General features: G+C 40.1%; 3 protein-coding genes across 3 annotated transcripts; all 3 read right to left on the bottom strand.

Moving 5' to 3' along the window:
- Window positions 1-9894: 9894 nt before the first annotated feature.
- Window positions 9895-10995, bottom strand: LOC138925939 (uncharacterized). The gene is made up of 2 exons (XM_070277680.1): window positions 10195-10995; window positions 9895-10128 (listed from the first exon to the last, which is right to left on the bottom strand). The coding sequence occupies exons 1-2, from the start codon at window positions 10993-10995 to the stop codon at window positions 9937-9939; spliced, it is 993 nt and encodes a 330-aa protein (XP_070133781.1). The 3' UTR covers window positions 9895-9936.
- Window positions 10996-13480: 2485 nt separating this feature from the next.
- LOC138925938 (uncharacterized) lies at window positions 13481-14611 on the bottom strand. The gene is made up of 2 exons (XM_070277677.1): window positions 13811-14611; window positions 13481-13744 (listed from the first exon to the last, which is right to left on the bottom strand). Exons 1-2 carry the CDS (start codon window positions 14609-14611, stop codon window positions 13553-13555), a joined length of 993 nt encoding a protein of 330 aa, XP_070133778.1. The 3' UTR covers window positions 13481-13552.
- A 2486-nt stretch (window positions 14612-17097) lies between these two features.
- LOC138925935 (uncharacterized) lies at window positions 17098-18228 on the bottom strand. Its single transcript, XM_070277663.1, has 2 exons — window positions 17428-18228; window positions 17098-17361 (listed from the first exon to the last, which is right to left on the bottom strand). Exons 1-2 carry the CDS (start codon window positions 18226-18228, stop codon window positions 17170-17172), a joined length of 993 nt encoding a protein of 330 aa, XP_070133764.1. The 3' UTR covers window positions 17098-17169.
- Between the last annotated feature and the right edge of the window lie 1552 nt (window positions 18229-19780).

Below are 19780 nucleotides of genomic sequence, written 5' to 3'. Positions count from 1 at the left end.
ATAATTGTTTATAATTAACAATTGCTATTTAAGCGGGCTTTCGTAGAATGTGGAGGCTGAACGACGAGTTCTGGAACTGATCTTCTGATAAAAATTATCATCAAATCCGTGCCAGTTCACGTACTCGGCGCAGCTATCCTTTAGACTCTGGATGTTGGGAACGAATTGGACTCGCAGAGAAGCCATGTCAGACAACAATATAGTTTTCGCCTAAAATAAAGAAAGATAGAGATATAACAGATTTGAAAAGTATGAGTATGAGTTTTGGGAGAAAAACGTACACTATTGGAGCCTGCAATTACTCTTTGGAGCTTCTGAAGATTGATTTTTTCCACCTCCAGGTTACTCTCCATTTCTTCCACATTTTCGGTGGCATTCTCAATCTTTTGCGTCAGGACCGTAAAGAAATGATCAATAAGCTCTATTTGCTCGTAGGTTTTCTTTTGATTCCATTGAACTTCTGAGGTGATTCCAAACGAGGCAAAGGCGGCGGGGAAACCCAGTGAAAGACCAATCGGTCCAAAAACCAGGTCACCGATCGCATCAAACCAGACGACAAATCTCAATCTGTTGTTTCTCTTCTGCATATCCACCTTTTCTTCGCTTAGAAGCCCCCTGGGCCGAAATCATCGTGGACATCATGCGAAATATCTCGAAACGCATTTTCAAGCTCATTAATACTGTTTCGGAAATAGGTAAGGAATTCCAAAGATTTTCCGGTTTTTGTGAGGCCCGATTCCAGAGCAGACACTGTCTGGATCCAGATTATATTCTTATAAGTTATCGACACGTTGCTGTTGCCAAAGATTTGGCTGAATGGATCGAAACTTCTGTTGATGGATTGGCATCAATCGAAGACTGGACCCACACAATGCTTGTAGCTGAGACGGGCTTCGGAGTTCAACAAGCGAATCCGAGGCAACTTGTCCTTGGCTTTGCCCTTGTATCCCAGCATGACTGTGTCAATCTCATCGATGACCTCCTGCAGCTGCGCAAACTTCACCTTCCTGTCGAACTCGGCTTGATATTTCACCTGGACTTTCCACAAACTGTCTATGCCATTTCTAATATCATTAAGCTCGGTGTCCTCGCACCTGGCAAAGAAAGGACAAAAGGCACAAAATGCAAGTGCCGTTGCCAAAACGACGGCAGAAGGAGCCTTTCCCATAACTGATTAAGAAGGATAACTCCACTGGCGAGGAGCTGACTGGTGCTTCCCTGACGAGAGAAGATCTACTATTGTCTTCGAAATGTACGATTATCGGTGTTATATATACCCAAAAAGGTTATATAACAAAAGAACATCAAACCCAAATTCGATTTCTGGGAACTGTTAATTATTCATAAATCAGATTAATATTTCGCGGATATTAATAGGCATTAATGAAAAAGAATCTTCAATATTCAATGTAGACAGTCTCCTTATCTCTTAAAAGAGAGGGAAGATGGGCTCAGTTTGAAACTTTTTTGGGAATTTTGACACATTAAATCTAAGTATTTACTGATAGTGATATTTTCTGGTCACAGATACATATTTATTAAACATTAATTAACATTAAAATCCATGATTGCAGTATTCATATTCCAAATTTAGTATTTTCATATTCCAGATTTCCAGATTTCCAAAAGCGACTTTCCTCATTCAAAATATTGCTTTAATGTCGGTTTTCAATTTTTCCAATTTTTTCCAAAGAGTTCCCCTAGAATATTGTGTGTTTTTCCGATTTCCACACTTTTGCTCCTTCCGATGGCCATAGCTCTGCCAATTTGTATCCGATCAGGAAACAAAGTACCATTTACTAATTAGCAAACCCAAAAGCGACTTTTCTTATTCAAAACATTGCTTTAATGTCGTTTTTCAATTTTTCGAATTTTTTCCAAGGAGTTCCCCCTAACATTGTGGGTTGTCCCGATTTCCACACTTTTGCTCCTTCCGATGGCCATAGCTTTGCCAATTTGTATCCGATCAGGAAACAATGTACCATTTACTAATCAGCAAACCCAAAAAAATATTTAATGTCGTTTTTCAATTTTTCGAATTTTTTCCAAGGAGTTCCCCTACAACATTGTGGGTTGTCCCGATTTCCACACTTTTGCTCCTTCCGATGGCCATAGCTCTGCCAATTTGTATCCGATCAGGAAACAAAGTACCATTTAGTAATCAGAGTTTACATTTATGCAATGTTAAGAAAATTAAGAATCTATGATTTTTAATTAAAGGAAAATTATAAATAATTTCATTTAGGGTGGGAGTCGATACGAATTTGGCGCAGCTATCGAGGTTCGCCTTGAAAGATTGTGCCATTCAATGCCATTGTTTATTCGATTCTATTTCCGCTAATTTTAAATGCGTTGGAAGGAGATCATAAAACTTCCAGAAATCTATGCCTAGGAAAAGATTCTGCTTTAAAAACGTAAATTTTTAAAGGCTTCTTAACGTTGCCATATTCTACGTCGCTGTTTAGAAGTCCTACTGTTTTTTGTGAATTTCCGTCTGCTGATGCAGCGTTGCCTTTTACAGTAGCGGACAATGAAATCCGGACACCTAAGTACTTGCACTAAATGTGAACTTTGCATTAGTGAGGTAGGAGCGAATGTTATTATATCGAGTTGAAATTTTTTCGGTCTATCCGGAAGGTATTAAGCTCTCATGACCTGAAAGAATTTTTTAATTGTCATTTTTTTTTTAAATTATGTCGAAAATTATTGAAAATGTCCATGGCCATATTGGCCTTACCATCGAAAATCTTAAGCTTACTAGGAATAAGCTCTAACGTTTGATTTATTAAGTCTTCTTTCGAGGATTTCCTACAAAATTTTTGAGAAAACCAGAACTCTATTGCATTTGCCAGGATCAGGAAAGAATAAGAAGACCAACTACCATGAGAATCGAATCCTCTCGAACCGTTCGAAGGAACATTGAGGAGGCAGGACTTCATGGCCGCCGAATCGCGAAAAACCCAGTCTTGACCGCAGAAATGCTCCAGAAAAGTCTACAGTGGGTCAAAATGCACGGATCTTGGACTGTACATGATTGGCGGAACGTCATTTTCTAACGACACCAAAATAGTCCATTTGGCTTACAATAGTATGAGCTACATGCGCCCCAAATGCGACAAACGCTTCAAAAATATTTGGTTACGGCGAACGGTCAGGCAAGGAGCATGCCAAATGATGGATGCTTTTCTTACCATGGCTTTGGTGATCTGGCATTAATTGATGGAACTGTGAATGCCGAAAAGTTCCAAGGTGTTCTGAATCGTCACCTTCTACCCTCAATGGAGGAGCATCTTTCTCGTGCCCCAAACATAATCTTTTAGGACGACTCAGGTCCTTGCTATCGTGCAAAAAAAAGGGTCAAATATTTTTTTTTATTCTTTAAGGATTTGTTTAAACGATGATTTTTCCTATTTTAAAAGTTAAAATACATTAAGAAAAATTAAGAGAATTTAATTTAACAGTGGAAAGTGTCTGTTATAAAGACATGATTAAGAAAACTAATGAACACTAATGAACATGGGTCGTATTAAAAACTCAAGGAAGACCAACTAAATACTAAGGAACCAAAAGAAATTTATTTATGAATACGTTAAATACTAAGCTATTAAGAAATAATTTTCAAAAATTTGTTGTTGCCTCGGAATAGTAAAAAAAAAATTTTTTTTGTTTGCCTACATTTTTATAAATTCTATCGAATATTGAAGTATACGTTTTATTTCCAAATAAAACAATGAAATTTAAAACAAGAAAGCAAAGCAAACTTCGGGCGGAGCCGAAGTTTATATACCCTTGCAGTTAAAACCGGATATATATCGCAAACATCGGATATAGTTGGCCGATCCTTATGAGAATATAATAATATAACCCAATTTATTATAATATAAAATCTAAAAAAAAGTCCCAAACTTCTATCTTAAAAAATACCAAAGTTGGTATTTCTACCAAAAAACATTTCCGATCGTTCAGTTATATGGCAGCCATAAGATATAGTCAGCCGATCGTTATAAAATTTGGTAGGTCGGATTAACTGACCAAAAATATAATCTGTACCAAGTTCCCGCTTTCTATCTTAAAAAACACGAAAGTTGGGTCATTTCCGATCGTTCAGTTATATGGAAGCTATAGGATATAGTCGGCCGATCCTTATGAAATTTAGCATGACGTAATGTTTTGCCAAAAATAGCTCTTATGTCAAATTTGAACTCTCTAACTCTAAAAACACCAAAGTTATACCATTTCCGATCAATCAGTTATATGGCAGCTATAGGATATAGTCGGCCGATCCCGGTCGTTCCGATTTATATACTGCGTGCAAAGGATGGAAGGGTGTGTGCAAAGTTTCAAGCCGATAGCCTTAAAACTGAGAGACTAGTTCGCGTAGAAACAGACAGACGGACAGACAGACGGACATGCTCATATCAACTCAGGAGGTGATCCTGATCAAGAAGATATATACTTTATAGGGTCGGAGATGTCTCCTTCACTGCGTTGCACACTTTTGACCAAAATTATAATACCCTCTGCAAGGGTATAATAAATATAAACATCTTATAAATACCTTGAGGATTTCCAAGTGTTTTGAATGGCAAGAAACGAATCAATCCTGAATGACAAACAAAGTTCGGCTATATTTATTGTCACCACTTATTATTCTTCAAGATTAAGAACAATACATTATAAGCTGTATTTGTAGACAGAACTTTTAGGCGCGAGTTACCAAATGGAGGGAGTGGAGTGATTTTGAAGGTGTTTTAGTGGTTTAAGTATTTTACGATTTTAATTATATTGAGACCAATGCCTTTGGATTCTAATGATGATCTGAGTATATTCTCCCGAAAGGTTTTACAAAGAAGTTTAAAGTAAGACAAAGAATGAATGTGTATAGGCTGCAAAAGTGCCTAGCTCAGCAATGGGCCGGATACTTGTGCTTGCGATGATCCTCCTAGTCAGCATACGACCGGGCGCTGACCGTATTGGGTGTCATCGAGGTGTAGACACGATGTGCAGTGGCAATAGGTGACCGTGACTTCACTGGCTAGTGACGTCGTCGGTAACTCCTCCCCTCCTAGAGTGAAGGCATGGTCGACACGAGTTGCAGTGTTGTTTCAGGGGTAAAAAGTGTTGTTGGTTGTCTTTTTCTCCTGATCGGGATTGAGATTATTGCCATTGTGGCTATTCCTTACCAATAGTATGTAAAGGGGGTCTTCGATCGCTGTCTCGCTGATCTCGTTCATTATCTTAAAATTTTTTTTATTTTAAAATTTCGTTCAAGAGTACGTTGAATTCACCAATACTTCCTCTGTACATAATAACGTTGATAGTAGTGGGACAGTCTTTTATTTCTAATAGGCCTGTACCGGTGAAGTTGAATATTTCAGCACACGAAGAAATTATTAGGATGTTGATTAGGACGATGCTTACGCCCTCTGATTGCCAGATCCGTTTCTCCTGGTCGGTTTTCTTTGCCACAAATGTCGCTGGTGTTCCTGATAAGATTTCCGCCAAGCATTTATTTTGAGACTTGGGATCCGAAGTATCTTCCCCGTGGCATAGGTACACTTTCGCAATTTTTTGACTCTTATCTTTTACGTAATCTAATTTTGTTTATAGGTGGCATATATTAGTATTAATTGTGGGTTTTTGGATTAAGAAAATTATTTTGGCTCGTTGGCTATTGTTTCAGTGTTTAAATATTTTATATAATTTGATATCGTTTTCTAACTTAAAGTTCTGTTTCTTTATAAAAATTGGAGTATATTCTATTTCTTTCGTATTAAAAATGAATTTTAGTTTGATGAGGAGATTGCTCTCCGCTATGTTTTTAATATTATTGGTTAGTACACTCTTATTAAAGTTAATACGATTTAAAAATTAAAGAAGATGAATCTCCTTCTGTTCTTGGGAGAGTTTATAGAAAAGGTCCCGGTTGCGGTTAATGTAAGTAACCGCAACAGGGACATTTTCTATAAACTTTCTTATAATCTACTTATAATCTTCTGATCTTCGTTAATGTGCTTTGTGATATTTTTAAAACGAATAATGCATTCGTTATTTATTTTACCTTTGCAGATTTAATCTGTCAGTTTAAATCTGCAATCTCAGTCAAATCTGTCACAGAAGTGCCCAACTTGTGTATTTTGTGGAATTTATATCTTATTTTGTCTGTGTTCGACGCGTCCATGTTACCCGGAATGATTTTCATCATGAGCCTAAACCGTTTTTAGCTCCCTCTACTTTCTAACTAACTTTGGGAGCTATTGAATCTAAGCGTTCTTTTAGATGATGGGTCTTGGTCTCTATGTTTTTAATTGTCTCCCTAGAGAAGCTTATGTTCTTTATTTGGTTCAAGGGATTGTATTTAAAAATTCTGAACGCGTAGGGTATAAGATTATGAGGTAGAACTTTCAGACTTGGTACTTGGGATCTTAAGCGCAGATCAAGTTGGTGTCAAAATTTTGCCACGCCAACTCCCTCTCCCAAAAATAGAGATTTGGTTGTAGCGGTTCCATTAACCAGTTCGTTAATGTTTTTAGAAAATTTTTAGATGCCAAACTGCTCGAACGGCTAATCTATGTACACTTAAAAATCAAAAGCAGTCAAATCGGATAATTTTTTGGAGAGGTATAGACATTTTGGTTTGCTGCCCTACTGAATCGGTAGTATGGCCTGTAACGCTTGTATCTTTCAAAAGAAAGGTAGTTGGGAAGGGTGCGCCATCTAGGAGAGAAGTTTCAGACTAGAAAGGGTCACAGGGAAATTAGGAGGAGTGCAACCAGGTAAGATGGCAAAATTTTCCGTTGGGGCTCTCCGGGCAAAGGGCATGGAGGGATCAGCGCCAAATTTTGGCGTCGGGGCATTCATTCCCTCAGTGCACCTCCTCTGATTTATTTGATTAAATTTCTACACCTAAGTGCGGTGTAGTGCAAAGAACGACAAACAAGGAGCTTGTGTCCAGGGGCAAAAATATCAAAAAGGGGCCCACCGTTTTTGTGGCCAAGGGTGAATCCGAGGTATCGAGGTGAGGAAGTGTGGCGGGTCAGTTAGGTATTCTAGCTAAATTTTCTCTTGCGTGACTAGGCTCGGCATCAAGGTAGACACTACCGGAGGGAAATTCAGGCAGCCCCAAGGGGTCGGAGCGGATCTAAGGGACTCCGAAAGCCCACGGCGCAGAGCTGCAGGAGCAGCGTTCGCCGGAAGAGTTCCAGTTTTGCACCAAGATATCAAGAGATAGACCAAAACCAAGAAGCTGAGGGAGAAAAAAAAAACAAAGAAAAAGACTCGGTCAACGGGCTTGAGATTTACTCCAAACCATCAAACCTTTGGCTCGAGCGGGCAGTTTGCGGAGGCATCCGGCGACCCCGGCGCGGTATTCCTGAGAACTTTCATCCGGGAAAAACCGGTACGGCCGAATCCACGTGGGAGTTCGGCATGTAGATAGGTGTTAGATTAAGTAGTGTTAGTTCTATTAGTGAGTACGTTTTCTGTTTTGTGGTGGATTATGGCCAAAACAGATTCCGAGCAGAAAAAGGCATATGGCATGAAAAAGGAAAAATTGGCCAAGCGCGATTCGAAGTGATAGTGGGGTTATACCTAACCTTTTCAAAAAAAAAGAAGAGAAAAAAAGAAGAAAAGAGAAAAAATAAGAATAATGATTTCCATGGCCCCAAAGTGCGTTTCACAATAGAAAATTTTCCTTTTTTTTTGTTAGTGTTGAGTCTAAAGTTTCAGCCACCTCCAGTCCAAGAAAGTCCAGCGCTTTCAACGATGGATTTACCAAGGCTGGGGTGAGTGTGAACTGAACTTACGTAATACCAGATTTAGTCCCGAAAGAACAAAAATATAATAAAACAAGGAATATTTCCCAAACATGGACGACTTAAATTTTTAAATAAAAAAAGGAAATTTTGAAGTAAATAGTAAATCCGCTAGTCCAAATCGTTCGAACCATTTCGCTGGCGAGTTTTCACTCAAGTTTGAGCGCATGTTCGTTTATATGTTCGAAGGGATCGCCATGAAGTTTTATTTTTATATGAAAGTCTTGCTCATGTCTAATTTGTTTTTATTGTTTTGAAAAGCCAATTTCTTTAATCTTTTAGTTTTAATTCTTTTAATTTTGTTTAGCCACATTTGAATATTTCTTTTATTAATAGGCTTACTTTAGTATTTACTCCATATAATTCGATATAGTGGGCATGTACGTTTTAGGTCTAAAGCAAATTTTTATTATATTTCTTTTAGTGCTTAAATAAATTTTTATAATGTGCTAAGAACCACTTTTTTGGACCCGACATAACAGGCCCCCTTGAGACCGTCGAAGCTAGGGCTATTATTGACATAAAGGGTTTCGCCCCCAGGAGTTTTGATAGCCACAGGTTGGGTGGGCAAACTAAGCCTGGCAACATCAGAGGTCTTAGGTGCTCGACGGTAGAGCCCGATGCAAAGGAACCCTTTTTTTATTTTCTATGTATATTCCCTGAATCAATTCAACAGATGGCCGAGAGGAGCAGTTGATCGCTTACCAAGAGAAGCTTTCAAGCAGTTAGGACCTAATTTTTTCTTTTATTAATTTTTTTCATACTTGTATAATTTAAATTATTGATTTTCATTTATTTACAACTGATACGGTTTGGCTAAATTTCGCCACGGTCGTACAATCGGAAAATCACTTTTTAAGTTCGGATTAAAAATTATAAAAAACAAGAAAGGAAAGCTAGCTTCGGGCGGAGCCGAAGTTGATATACCCTTGCAGTTAAAACCGGATATATATCGCAAATATCGGATATAGTTGTTCCAAAAAGAAGTCCCAAACTTCTATCTTCAAAAATACCCAAGTTCTAACAAAAACCATTTCCGATCGTTCAGTTATATGGCAGCTATAGGATATAGTCGACCGATCGATCGATGAAATTTGGAAGGTCGGATTAATTGACAAAAAATATAATCTGTACCAAGTTCCAGCTTTATATCTTCAACTCAGGAGGTGATCCTGATCAAGAATATATATACTTTATAGGGTCGGAGATGTCTCCTTCACTGCGTTGCACTCTTTTGACCAAAATTATAATACCCTCTGCAAGGGTATAAAAAATAAAATAGGAAATCAAAAACCTAAAAGTTTTTCTCTTTGATCTTTTTTCTGTAAAACATACAGAAAGACATGGCCTAATCGGCACTGGAGATGATTCTGATCAAGATTAGAGATACTTTATGGAGTCTTATAAATCACTAGAAGATACTAACAATTAATTTCACAGAGACTTGCACAGAGGCTGTTGGCCAAGCCAAGAGCAGAGTGAGACAAATGGCCAAAAACTCAAACTTTTGATATTTTTTTTGCTAATAATCCCAATCCCAACTTAGCACCTGCATTCAAATATTTGTGTTACAAAGTAAACTAATTTTAAAGCAATTAAAAAAAAAATGCTGAAAAATTCAACAAATGCGAAAAAAAAGCAGATGCATTTGTTCCAAATCCTTGGAACGGTCTTCCTCCCGCAATAGGCCAGTATTGGGAATGAATCTCCGGACCTAGCGCCCAAGGCCGAGAGTGTAGGTTCTTCTCATGAAAGTCAGGCACTATAGCCGAAGTGACGGGATGGCCTCTTGGAAGAATATTCGGATGGCCTCTTTCCAAGACGAAGCTACCAGCATCTCATCTTCAAAGGGAGAAAGCGGGCTTGAGGATAGAACCAATCTGCCTGATCTCAACAAGCTTATCTCTTCCTTAGACTCAGAACGCTGGGCTTTTCACCAAAATTATAATACCCTCTGCAAGGGTATAAACAGCTTATGGATAAAGGGTAATAGTTTTTGGTACTAAGAAAGTAACTTTTTTGACCTTTATTCACCGTATTGTTTATTAATTGCTTATATAATTAACAATTGTATATTGCTTATATAATTAATTAACAATTGTTTATAATTAACAATTGATATTTAAGCGGGCGATGGTTCGCTTTCGTAGAATGTGGAGGCTGAACGACGAGTTCTGGAACTGATCTTCTGATAAAAGGGATTATCGAATCCGTGCCAGTTCACGTACTCGGCGCAAATATCCTTTAGATGTTTGATAGCCGGAATAAATCGGACGCGCAGAAGAGCAACATCAGACAACAATATGTTTTTTTCCTAAAATAAAGAAAAATATAACAATTACAGCATTGAAAAGTATGATTTTTTGGGGGAAAAACGTACATTGTTGGCATTTTCAATATGTCCTCGGAGTCTGTGAAGATAGATTTTGTCCTCCTCCAGGTACCTCTCCATACCTTTCACTATTTCGGTGGCTTTCCCAATCTTTTGCGTCAGGACCGTGAATAAATGCTCAATAAACTCCATTTTCTCCTTGTAGGTTGGCACCGTTTGGTTCCATTTTAATAATTCGGTGATACCAAGCGTGGAAATCGTTTTTGATAAGTCCACAGAAGAACCGTTGATCCTCTTCTGCAGTTCCGCCTTTACTTCCCCATAGAAGCCCCCTGGACCGAAATCGTCGCGGACATAGATCGAAATATTTTGAAACGCATTATCGAGCTGTGCCATTCTCATTTGGAAATGTTTGAGACATTCCAAAGATTTTTCGTTTTCTGTAAGTCCCATTTCCACAGCAGACACGGTCATGTTCCTGATTATATTCCTATTCGTTTCCGACAAGTTGCTGTCGCCAATTTTATCGATGAAGATATTAAAGGTGCCGGTGGAGGAAATGCACCACTCGAAGACTGGACCCACACAGTTTTTGTAGTTCAAAGGGCGGGAGTTCAAAGGGCGAATCTGAGGCAGCTTGTCCTTGGCTTTGCCCTTGTATCCCAGCATGGCTTTATCAATCTCATCGATGGCATCCTGCAGCTCCGCAAACTTCACCTTGCTGTCGAACTCGGCTTGATATTTCACCAGGATTTTACGCTCGGTGTCATCGCACCTGGCAAAGAAAGGACAAAAGGCACAAAATGCAAGTGCCGTTGCCAAAACGACGGCAGAAGGATCCTTTCCCATAACTGATCAAGAAGGATTAATCCACTGGCGAGGAGCTGACTGGTGCTTCCCTGACGAGAGAAGATCCGCTATTTTTTTCGAAATGTACGATTTTCAGTCTTATATATACCCAAAAAGTGAATACACCAAAGAACACTTAACACTAATTCGGTTCTTGGGAACTGTTAATAATTCCTAAATCAAGAGATGTATCGTAGTTGCAAATAAAAGACTCAGATTTCGCGGAAGCTAATAGGCATTAATGAAGAAGTTCTTTAATATTCAATTTAGACATTCTCCTTATCTTTTGAGGGAGGCGGAATCGGGGCTCAGTGTGATTATGGCATTGAAACTTTTTTGCAAATTTTGACATTAAAATGTATGCTTTTACTGATAGTAATATTTTGTGGACACATATTTTCCTTTATGTGTCCATAACGAAGTTCGAATAAATGCCCGAAAAGGGTGGGGTGAATTGAAATTTAAGATTTATTAACATTTACAAATTGTATCACAAAAGCCATGATTCCTAGAATCATACATATATGTACATATACATTTTCAGATCTATAAGTATATGGGTAGTTCTCAAGAAAGGTCAACCACAAGTTGCAAGTTCATGAAAAGGTGTTTTTCAAATATTTTTATTCAAATATTATCTATTCATTTCCATCCAGCGTGTGAGTTTGATGAACATCAATTGCACGGTAATTTGGAACGTATGAAGAGACTTAGTAGGATCTGCCTACTCGGTGCGCGTCGATCTGCCGCTTGTGTGGATTAGCCTCCGGAGGCTATACAACTACTTATTAACATTCCGAACTTAATGCGGCAATGTGATAGCTGCGTCATTGGAAATGATTTGCATTCCAAATTTGATGAGCTGAATCATAAGGTTCTGGATCTAGAATCCCTTTTCGAAAGCCTATGCCAAAGTGGATCATGCCCTGGTAATGGAGCGGCTGTGCCCGCTGGACGCGCCTCTTCGGCTGGAGTCCATGCTGTTGCTCCCCTTCTATGCCTACCATCACTGGGAGCACCTAACAAAGGCTATACTGGGCCAGGCCCCAACGGCATCTAAGGGATCTGTCCCGAGGAAGAAGAAGGCTGTCAGCTTCAAGTGCTTCCCACCTTAAAATACCTTCATATTGGTAAATTCGCGAAGTCTACCCTGATCAAGGCTGATCAAAAAAAATGCTGACATCAACGCCCTCAAGTTCGTCAACTTTAAATTGGGAGTTCCGGAGCAACATTTCCCTACAGTCTTCAATGATGACTTTTGGCCTATGTCGGTAAAAGTCAGCCGGTTTGTGCATAGAGAGCCTGCTAAGGTTATGGACCTCGCTGGGCCACTCGATGGTGTCTTCTTTTCGCCGATGGAAGATGTTTACTTACGTTTTGGACGTGAGAGTGGATCTTTGCTGCGTTTGGATGTGCCTGACTATGAACGCTCTATGTTTTTATCTGGCACTGGATTTGCCTTGCAAATGGACACTCGCAGGTCTACTATTGAGTCCAATGGAAAGATCTATGCATCTGTTTTCGTCGGCCATCTTGCAAGCTATGAGTATTGGATATGCCCCCACATGCACCAGCACCAGTTTGGACTTTAGCTACTCGTCCTCGGACCCCAATAAAAGCTTAAAGTTTCAAAATATATCGGGAATGAGGACCAAGTCCCAGGATGCAGGAAGACTCCGGGTCCCGCGACCAGACAATGCAGCCTAAATTGAAATCGCCAGCTACCGTCAAAGCAGAGACACTAGTGATGTTTTCCATAAGCGCCTGATGTATACTAAATGCGCTGTTCGGAGGGATGTATGATGCAATGATGTTCATTAAAGTCTTGAAATTATAGTTTTTTGTAAGATTTTTTTAGTCTGGGCCTCTCCCAACTAAATAGTATATTTTTTTTGATTTCCCGAAACATAGTACCTGCATTCAAATATTTGAGATACAAGGTAAACAAAAAATCCACACCTGTTACATCAAAGATTTGGAAACCTTCAACCCTCTCGGCCGGAAGATCAGCCATGACATGCTCTAGTAGACGAGGCTCTGCCTGAAAACAGCGTATGCATTTGTTCAAAATCCTTGGAACGACCTTCATCCCCAATAGGGCAGTATTGGGAACGGATCTTGGCAGTTAGCGCCCAAGGGCGAGAGTGTAGGTTCTTCTCATGAAAGTCAGGCACTATAGCTGAAGTGACGGGATGGCCTCTTGGAAGAATATTGAGATGGCCTCTTTCCAAGACGAAGCTACCAGCATCTCATATTCAAAGGGGGAAAGCGGGCTTGAGGGTAGAACCAATCTCAACAAGCTTATCTCTTCCTTAGACTCAGAAAGCTGGGCAGACTCTACCACATTCTTCACTGCGTTGCACACTTTCGACCAAAATTTTAATACCCTCTGCAAGGGTATAAACAGCTTATGGATAAAAGGTAATAGTTGTTGGTACTAAGAAAGTAACTTGTTTGACCTTTATTCACCGTATTGTTTATTAATTGCTTATATAATTAACAATTGTATATTGCTTATATAATTAATTAACAATTGTTTATAATTAACAATTGCTATTTAAGCGGGCGATGGTTCGCTTTCGTAGAATGTGGAGGCTGAACGACGAGTTCTGGAACTGATCTTCTGATAAAAGGGATTATCGAATCCGTGCCAGTTCACGTACTCGGCGCAAATATCCTTTAGATGTTTGATAGCCGGAATAAATCGGACGCGCAGAAGAGCAACATCAGACAACAATATGTTTTTTTCCTAAAATAAAGAAAAATATAACAATTACAGCATTGAAAAGTATGATTTTTTGGGGGAAAAACGTACATTGTTGGCATTTTCAATATGTCCTCGGAGTCTGTGAAGATAGATTTTGTCCTCCTCCAGGTACCTCTCCATACCTTTCACTATTTCGGTGGCTTTCCCAATCTTTTGCGTCAGGACCGTGAATAAATGCTCAATAAACTCCATTTTCTCCTTGTAGGTTGGCACCGTTTGGTTCCATTTTAATAATTCGGTGATACCAAGCGTGGAAATCGTTTTTGATAAGTCCACAGAAGAACCGTTGATCCTCTTCTGCAGTTCCGCCTTTACTTCCCCATAGAAGCCCCCTGGACCGAAATCGTCGCGGACATAGATCGAAATATTTTGAAACGCATTATCGAGCTGTGCCATTCTCATTTGGAAATGTTTGAGACATTCCAAAGATTTTTCGTTTTCTGTAAGTCCCATTTCCACAGCAGACACGGTCATGTTCCTGATTATATTCCTATTCGTTTCCGACAAGTTGCTGTCGCCAATTTTATCGATGAAGATATTAAAGGTGCCGGTGGAGGAAATGCACCACTCGAAGACTGGACCCACACAGTTTTTGTAGTTCAAAGGGCGGGAGTTCAAAGGGCGAATCTGAGGCAGCTTGTCCTTGGCTTTGCCCTTGTATCCCAGCATGGCTTTATCAATCTCATCGATGGCATCCTGCAGCTCCGCAAACTTCACCTTGCTGTCGAACTCGGCTTGATATTTCACCAGGATTTTACGCTCGGTGTCATCGCACCTGGCAAAGAAAGGACAAAAGGCACAAAATGCAAGTGCCGTTGCCAAAACGACGGCAGAAGGATCCTTTCCCATAACTGATCAAGAAGGATTAATCCACTGGCGAGGAGCTGACTGGTGCTTCCCTGACGAGAGAAGATCCGCTATTTTTTTCGAAATGTACGATTTTCAGTCTTATATATACCCAAAAAGTGAATACACCAAAGAACACTTAACACTAATTCGGTTCTTGGGAACTGTTAATAATTCCTAAATCAAGAGATGTATCGTAGTTGCAAATAAAAGACTCAGATTTCGCGGAAGCTAATAGGCATTAATGAAGAAGTTCTTTAATATTCAATTTAGACATTCTCCTTATCTTTTGAGGGAGGCGGAATCGGGGCTCAGTGTGATTATGGCATTGAAACTTTTTTGCAAATTTTGACATTAAAATGTATGCTTTTACTGATAGTAATATTTTGTGGACACATATTTTCCTTTATGTGTCCATAACGAAGTTCGAATAAATGCCCGAAAAGGGTGGGGTGAATTGAAATTTAAGATTTATTAACATTTACAAATTGTATCACAAAAGCCATGATTCCTAGAATCATACATATATGTACATATACATTTTCAGATCTATAAGTATATGGGTAGTTCTCAAGAAAGGTCAACCACAAGTTGCAAGTTCATGAAAAGGTGTTTTTCAAATATTTTTATTCAAATATTATCTATTCATTTCCATCCAGCGTGTGAGTTTGATGAACATCAATTGCACGGTAATTTGGAACGTATGAAGAGACTTAGTAGGATCTGCCTACTCGGTGCGCGTCGATCTGCCGCTTGTGTGGATTAGCCTCCGGAGGCTATACAACTACTTATTAACATTCCGAACTTAATGCGGCAATGTGATAGCTGCGTCATTGGAAATGATTTGCATTCCAAATTTGATGAGCTGAATCATAAGGTTCTGGATCTAGAATCCCTTTTCGAAAGCCTATGCCAAAGTGGATCATGCCCTGGTAAATGGAGCGGCTGTGCCCGCTGGACGCGCCTCTTCGGCTGGAGTCCATGCTGTTGCTCCCCTTCTATGCCTACCATCACTGGGAGCACCTAACAAAGGCTATACTGGGCCAGGCCCCAACGGCATCTAAGGGATCTGTCCCGAGGAAGAAGAAGGCTGTCAGCTTCAAGTGCTTCCCACCTTAAAATACCTTCATATTGGTAAATTCGCGAAGTCTACCCTGATCAAGGCTGATCAAAAAAAATGCTGACATCAACGCCCTCAAGTTCGTCAACTTTAAATTGGGAGTTCCGGAGCAACATTTCCCTACAGTCTTCAATGATGACTTTTGGCCTATGTCGGTAAAAGTCAGCCGGTTTGTGCATAGAGAGCCTGCTAAGGTTATGGACCTCGCTGGGCCACTCGATGGTGTCTTCTTTTCGCCGATGGAAGATGTTTACTTACGTTTTGGACGTGAGAGTGGATCTTTGCTGCGTTTGGATGTGCCTGACTATGAACGCTCTATGTTTTTATCTGGCACTGGATTTGCCTTGCAAATGGACACTCGCAGGTCTACTATTGAGTCCAATGGAAAGATCTATGCATCTGTTTTCGTCGGCCATCTTGCAAGCTATGAGTATTGGATATGCCCCCACATGCACCAGCACCAGTTTGGACTTTAGCTACTCGTCCTCGGACCCCAATAAAAGCTTAAAGTTTCAAAATATATCGGGAATGAGGACCAAGTCCCAGGATGCAGGAAGACTCCGGGTCCCGCGACCAGACAATGCAGCCTAAATTGAAATCGCCAGCTACCGTCAAAGCAGAGACACTAGTGATGTTTTCCATAAGCGCCTGATGTATACTAAATGCGCTGTTCGGAGGGATGTATGATGCAATGATGTTCATTAAAGTCTTGAAATTATAGTTTTTTGTAAGATTTTTTTAGTCTGGGCCTCTCCCAACTAAATAGTATATTTTTTTTGATTTCCCGAAACATAGTACCTGCATTCAAATATTTGAGATACAAGGTAAACAAAAAATCCACACCTGTTACATCAAAGATTTGGAAACCTTCAACCCTCTCGGCCGGAAGATCAGCCATGACATGCTCTAGTAGACGAGGCTCTGCCTGAAAACAGCGTATGCATTTGTTCAAAATCCTTGGAACGACCTTCATCCCCAATAGGGCAGTATTGGGAACGGATCTTGGCAGTTAGCGCCCAAGGGCGAGAGTGTAGGTTCTTCTCATGAAAGTCAGGCACTATAGCTGAAGTGACGGGATGGCCTCTTGGAAGAATATTGAGATGGCCTCTTTCCAAGACGAAGCTACCAGCATCTCATATTCAAAGGGGGAAAGCGGGCTTGAGGGTAGAACCAATCTCAACAAGCTTATCTCTTCCTTAGACTCAGAAAGCTGGGCAGACTCTACCACATTCTTCACTGCGTTGCACACTTTCGACCAAAATTTTAATACCCTCTGCAAGGGTATAAACAGCTTATGGATAAAAGGTAATAGTTGTTGGTACTAAGAAAGTAACTTGTTTGACCTTTATTCACCGTATTGTTTATTAATTGCTTATATAATTAACAATTGTATATTGCTTATATAATTAATTAACAATTGTTTATAATTAACAATTGCTATTTAAGCGGGCGATGGTTCGCTTTCGTAGAATGTGGAGGCTGAACGACGAGTTCTGGAACTGATCTTCTGATAAAAGGGATTATCGAATCCGTGCCAGTTCACGTACTCGGCGCAAATATCCTTTAGATGTTTGATAGCCGGAATAAATCGGACGCGCAGAAGAGCAACATCAGACAACAATATGTTTTTTTCCTAAAATAAAGAAAAATATAACAATTACAGCATTGAAAAGTATGATTTTTTGGGGGAAAAACGTACATTGTTGGCATTTTCAATATGTCCTCGGAGTCTGTGAAGATAGATTTTGTCCTCCTCCAGGTACCTCTCCATACCTTTCACTATTTCGGTGGCTTTCCCAATCTTTTGCGTCAGGACCGTGAATAAATGCTCAATAAACTCCATTTTCTCCTTGTAGGTTGGCACCGTTTGGTTCCATTTTAATAATTCGGTGATACCAAGCGTGGAAATCGTTTTTGATAAGTCCACAGAAGAACCGTTGATCCTCTTCTGCAGTTCCGCCTTTACTTCCCCATAGAAGCCCCCTGGACCGAAATCGTCGCGGACATAGATCGAAATATTTTGAAACGCATTATCGAGCTGTGCCATTCTCATTTGGAAATGTTTGAGACATTCCAAAGATTTTTCGTTTTCTGTAAGTCCCATTTCCACAGCAGACACGGTCATGTTCCTGATTATATTCCTATTCGTTTCCGACAAGTTGCTGTCGCCAATTTTATCGATGAAGATATTAAAGGTGCCGGTGGAGGAAATGCACCACTCGAAGACTGGACCCACACAGTTTTTGTAGTTCAAAGGGCGGGAGTTCAAAGGGCGAATCTGAGGCAGCTTGTCCTTGGCTTTGCCCTTGTATCCCAGCATGGCTTTATCAATCTCATCGATGGCATCCTGCAGCTCCGCAAACTTCACCTTGCTGTCGAACTCGGCTTGATATTTCACCAGGATTTTACGCTCGGTGTCATCGCACCTGGCAAAGAAAGGACAAAAGGCACAAAATGCAAGTGCCGTTGCCAAAACGACGGCAGAAGGATCCTTTCCCATAACTGATCAAGAAGGATTAATCCACTGGCGAGGAGCTGACTGGTGCTTCCCTGACGAGAGAAGATCCGCTATTTTTTTCGAAATGTACGATTTTCAGTCTTATATATACCCAAAAAGTGAATACACCAAAGAACACTTAACACTAATTCGGTTCTTGGGAACTGTTAATAATTCCTAAATCAAGAGATGTATCGTAGTTGCAAATAAAAGACTCAGATTTCGCGGAAGCTAATAGGCATTAATGAAGAAGTTCTTTAATATTCAATTTAGACATTCTCCTTATCTTTTGAGGGAGGCGGAATCGGGGCTCAGTGTGATTATGGCATTGAAACTTTTTTGCAAATTTTGACATTAAAATGTATGCTTTTACTGATAGTAATATTTTGTGGACACATATTTTCCTTTATGTGTCCATAACGAAGTTCGAATAAATGCCCGAAAAGGGTGGGGTGAATTGAAATTTAAGATTTATTAACATTTACAAATTGTATCATAAAAGCCATGATTCCTAGAATCATACATATATGTACATATACATTTTCAGATCTATAAGTATATGGGTAGTTCTCAAGAAAGGTCAACCACAAGTTGCAAGTTCATGAAAAGGTGTTTTTCAAATATTTTTATTCAAATATTATCTATTCATTTCCATCCAGCGTGTGAGTTTGATGAACATCAATTGCACGGTAATTTGGAACGTATGAAGAGACTTAGTAGGATCTGCCTACTCGGTGCGCGTCGATCTGCCGCTTGTGTGGATTAGCCTCCGGAGGCTATACAACTACTTATTAACATTCCGAACTTAATGCGGCAATGTGATAGCTGCGTCATTGGAAATGATTTGCATTCCAAATTTGATGAGCTGAATCATAAGGTTCTGGATCTAGAATCCCTTTTCGAAAGCCTATGCCAAAGTGGATCATGCCCTGGTAAATGGAGCGGCTGTGCCCGCTGGACGCGCCTCTTCGGCTGGAGTCCATGCTGTTGCTCCCCTTCTATGCCTACCATCACTGGGAGCACCTAACAAAGGCTATACTGGGCCAGGCCCCAACGGCATCTAAGGGATCTGTCCCGAGGAAGAAGAAGGCTGTCAGCTTCAAGTGCTTCCCACCTTAAAATACCTTCATATTGGTAAATTCGCGAAGTCTACCCTGATCAAGGCTGATCAAAAAAAATGCTGACATCAACGCCCTCAAGTTCGTCAACTTTAAATTGGGAGTTCCGGAGCAACATTTCCCTACAGTCTTCAATGATGACTTTTGGCCTATGTCGGTAAAAGTCAGCCGGTTTGTGCATAGAGAGCCTGCTAAGGTTATGGACCTCGCTGGGCCACTCGATGGTGTCTTCTTTTCGCCGATGGAAGATGTTTACTTACGTTTTGGACGTGAGAGTGGATCTTTGCTGCGTTTGGATGTGCCTGACTATGAACGCTCTATGTTTTTACCTGGCACTGGATTTGCCTTGCAAATGGACACTCGCAGGTCTACTATTGAGTCCAATGGAAAGATCTATGCATCTGTTTTCGTCGGCCATCTTGCAAGCTATGAGTATT

Source organism: Drosophila bipectinata, chromosome XL (genome assembly GCF_030179905.1).
Source record: "Drosophila bipectinata strain 14024-0381.07 chromosome XL, DbipHiC1v2, whole genome shotgun sequence".
Lineage (NCBI taxonomy): Eukaryota > Metazoa > Arthropoda > Insecta > Diptera > Drosophilidae > Drosophila > Drosophila bipectinata.
This window is presented reverse-complemented; position numbering and strand designations above follow the sequence as displayed.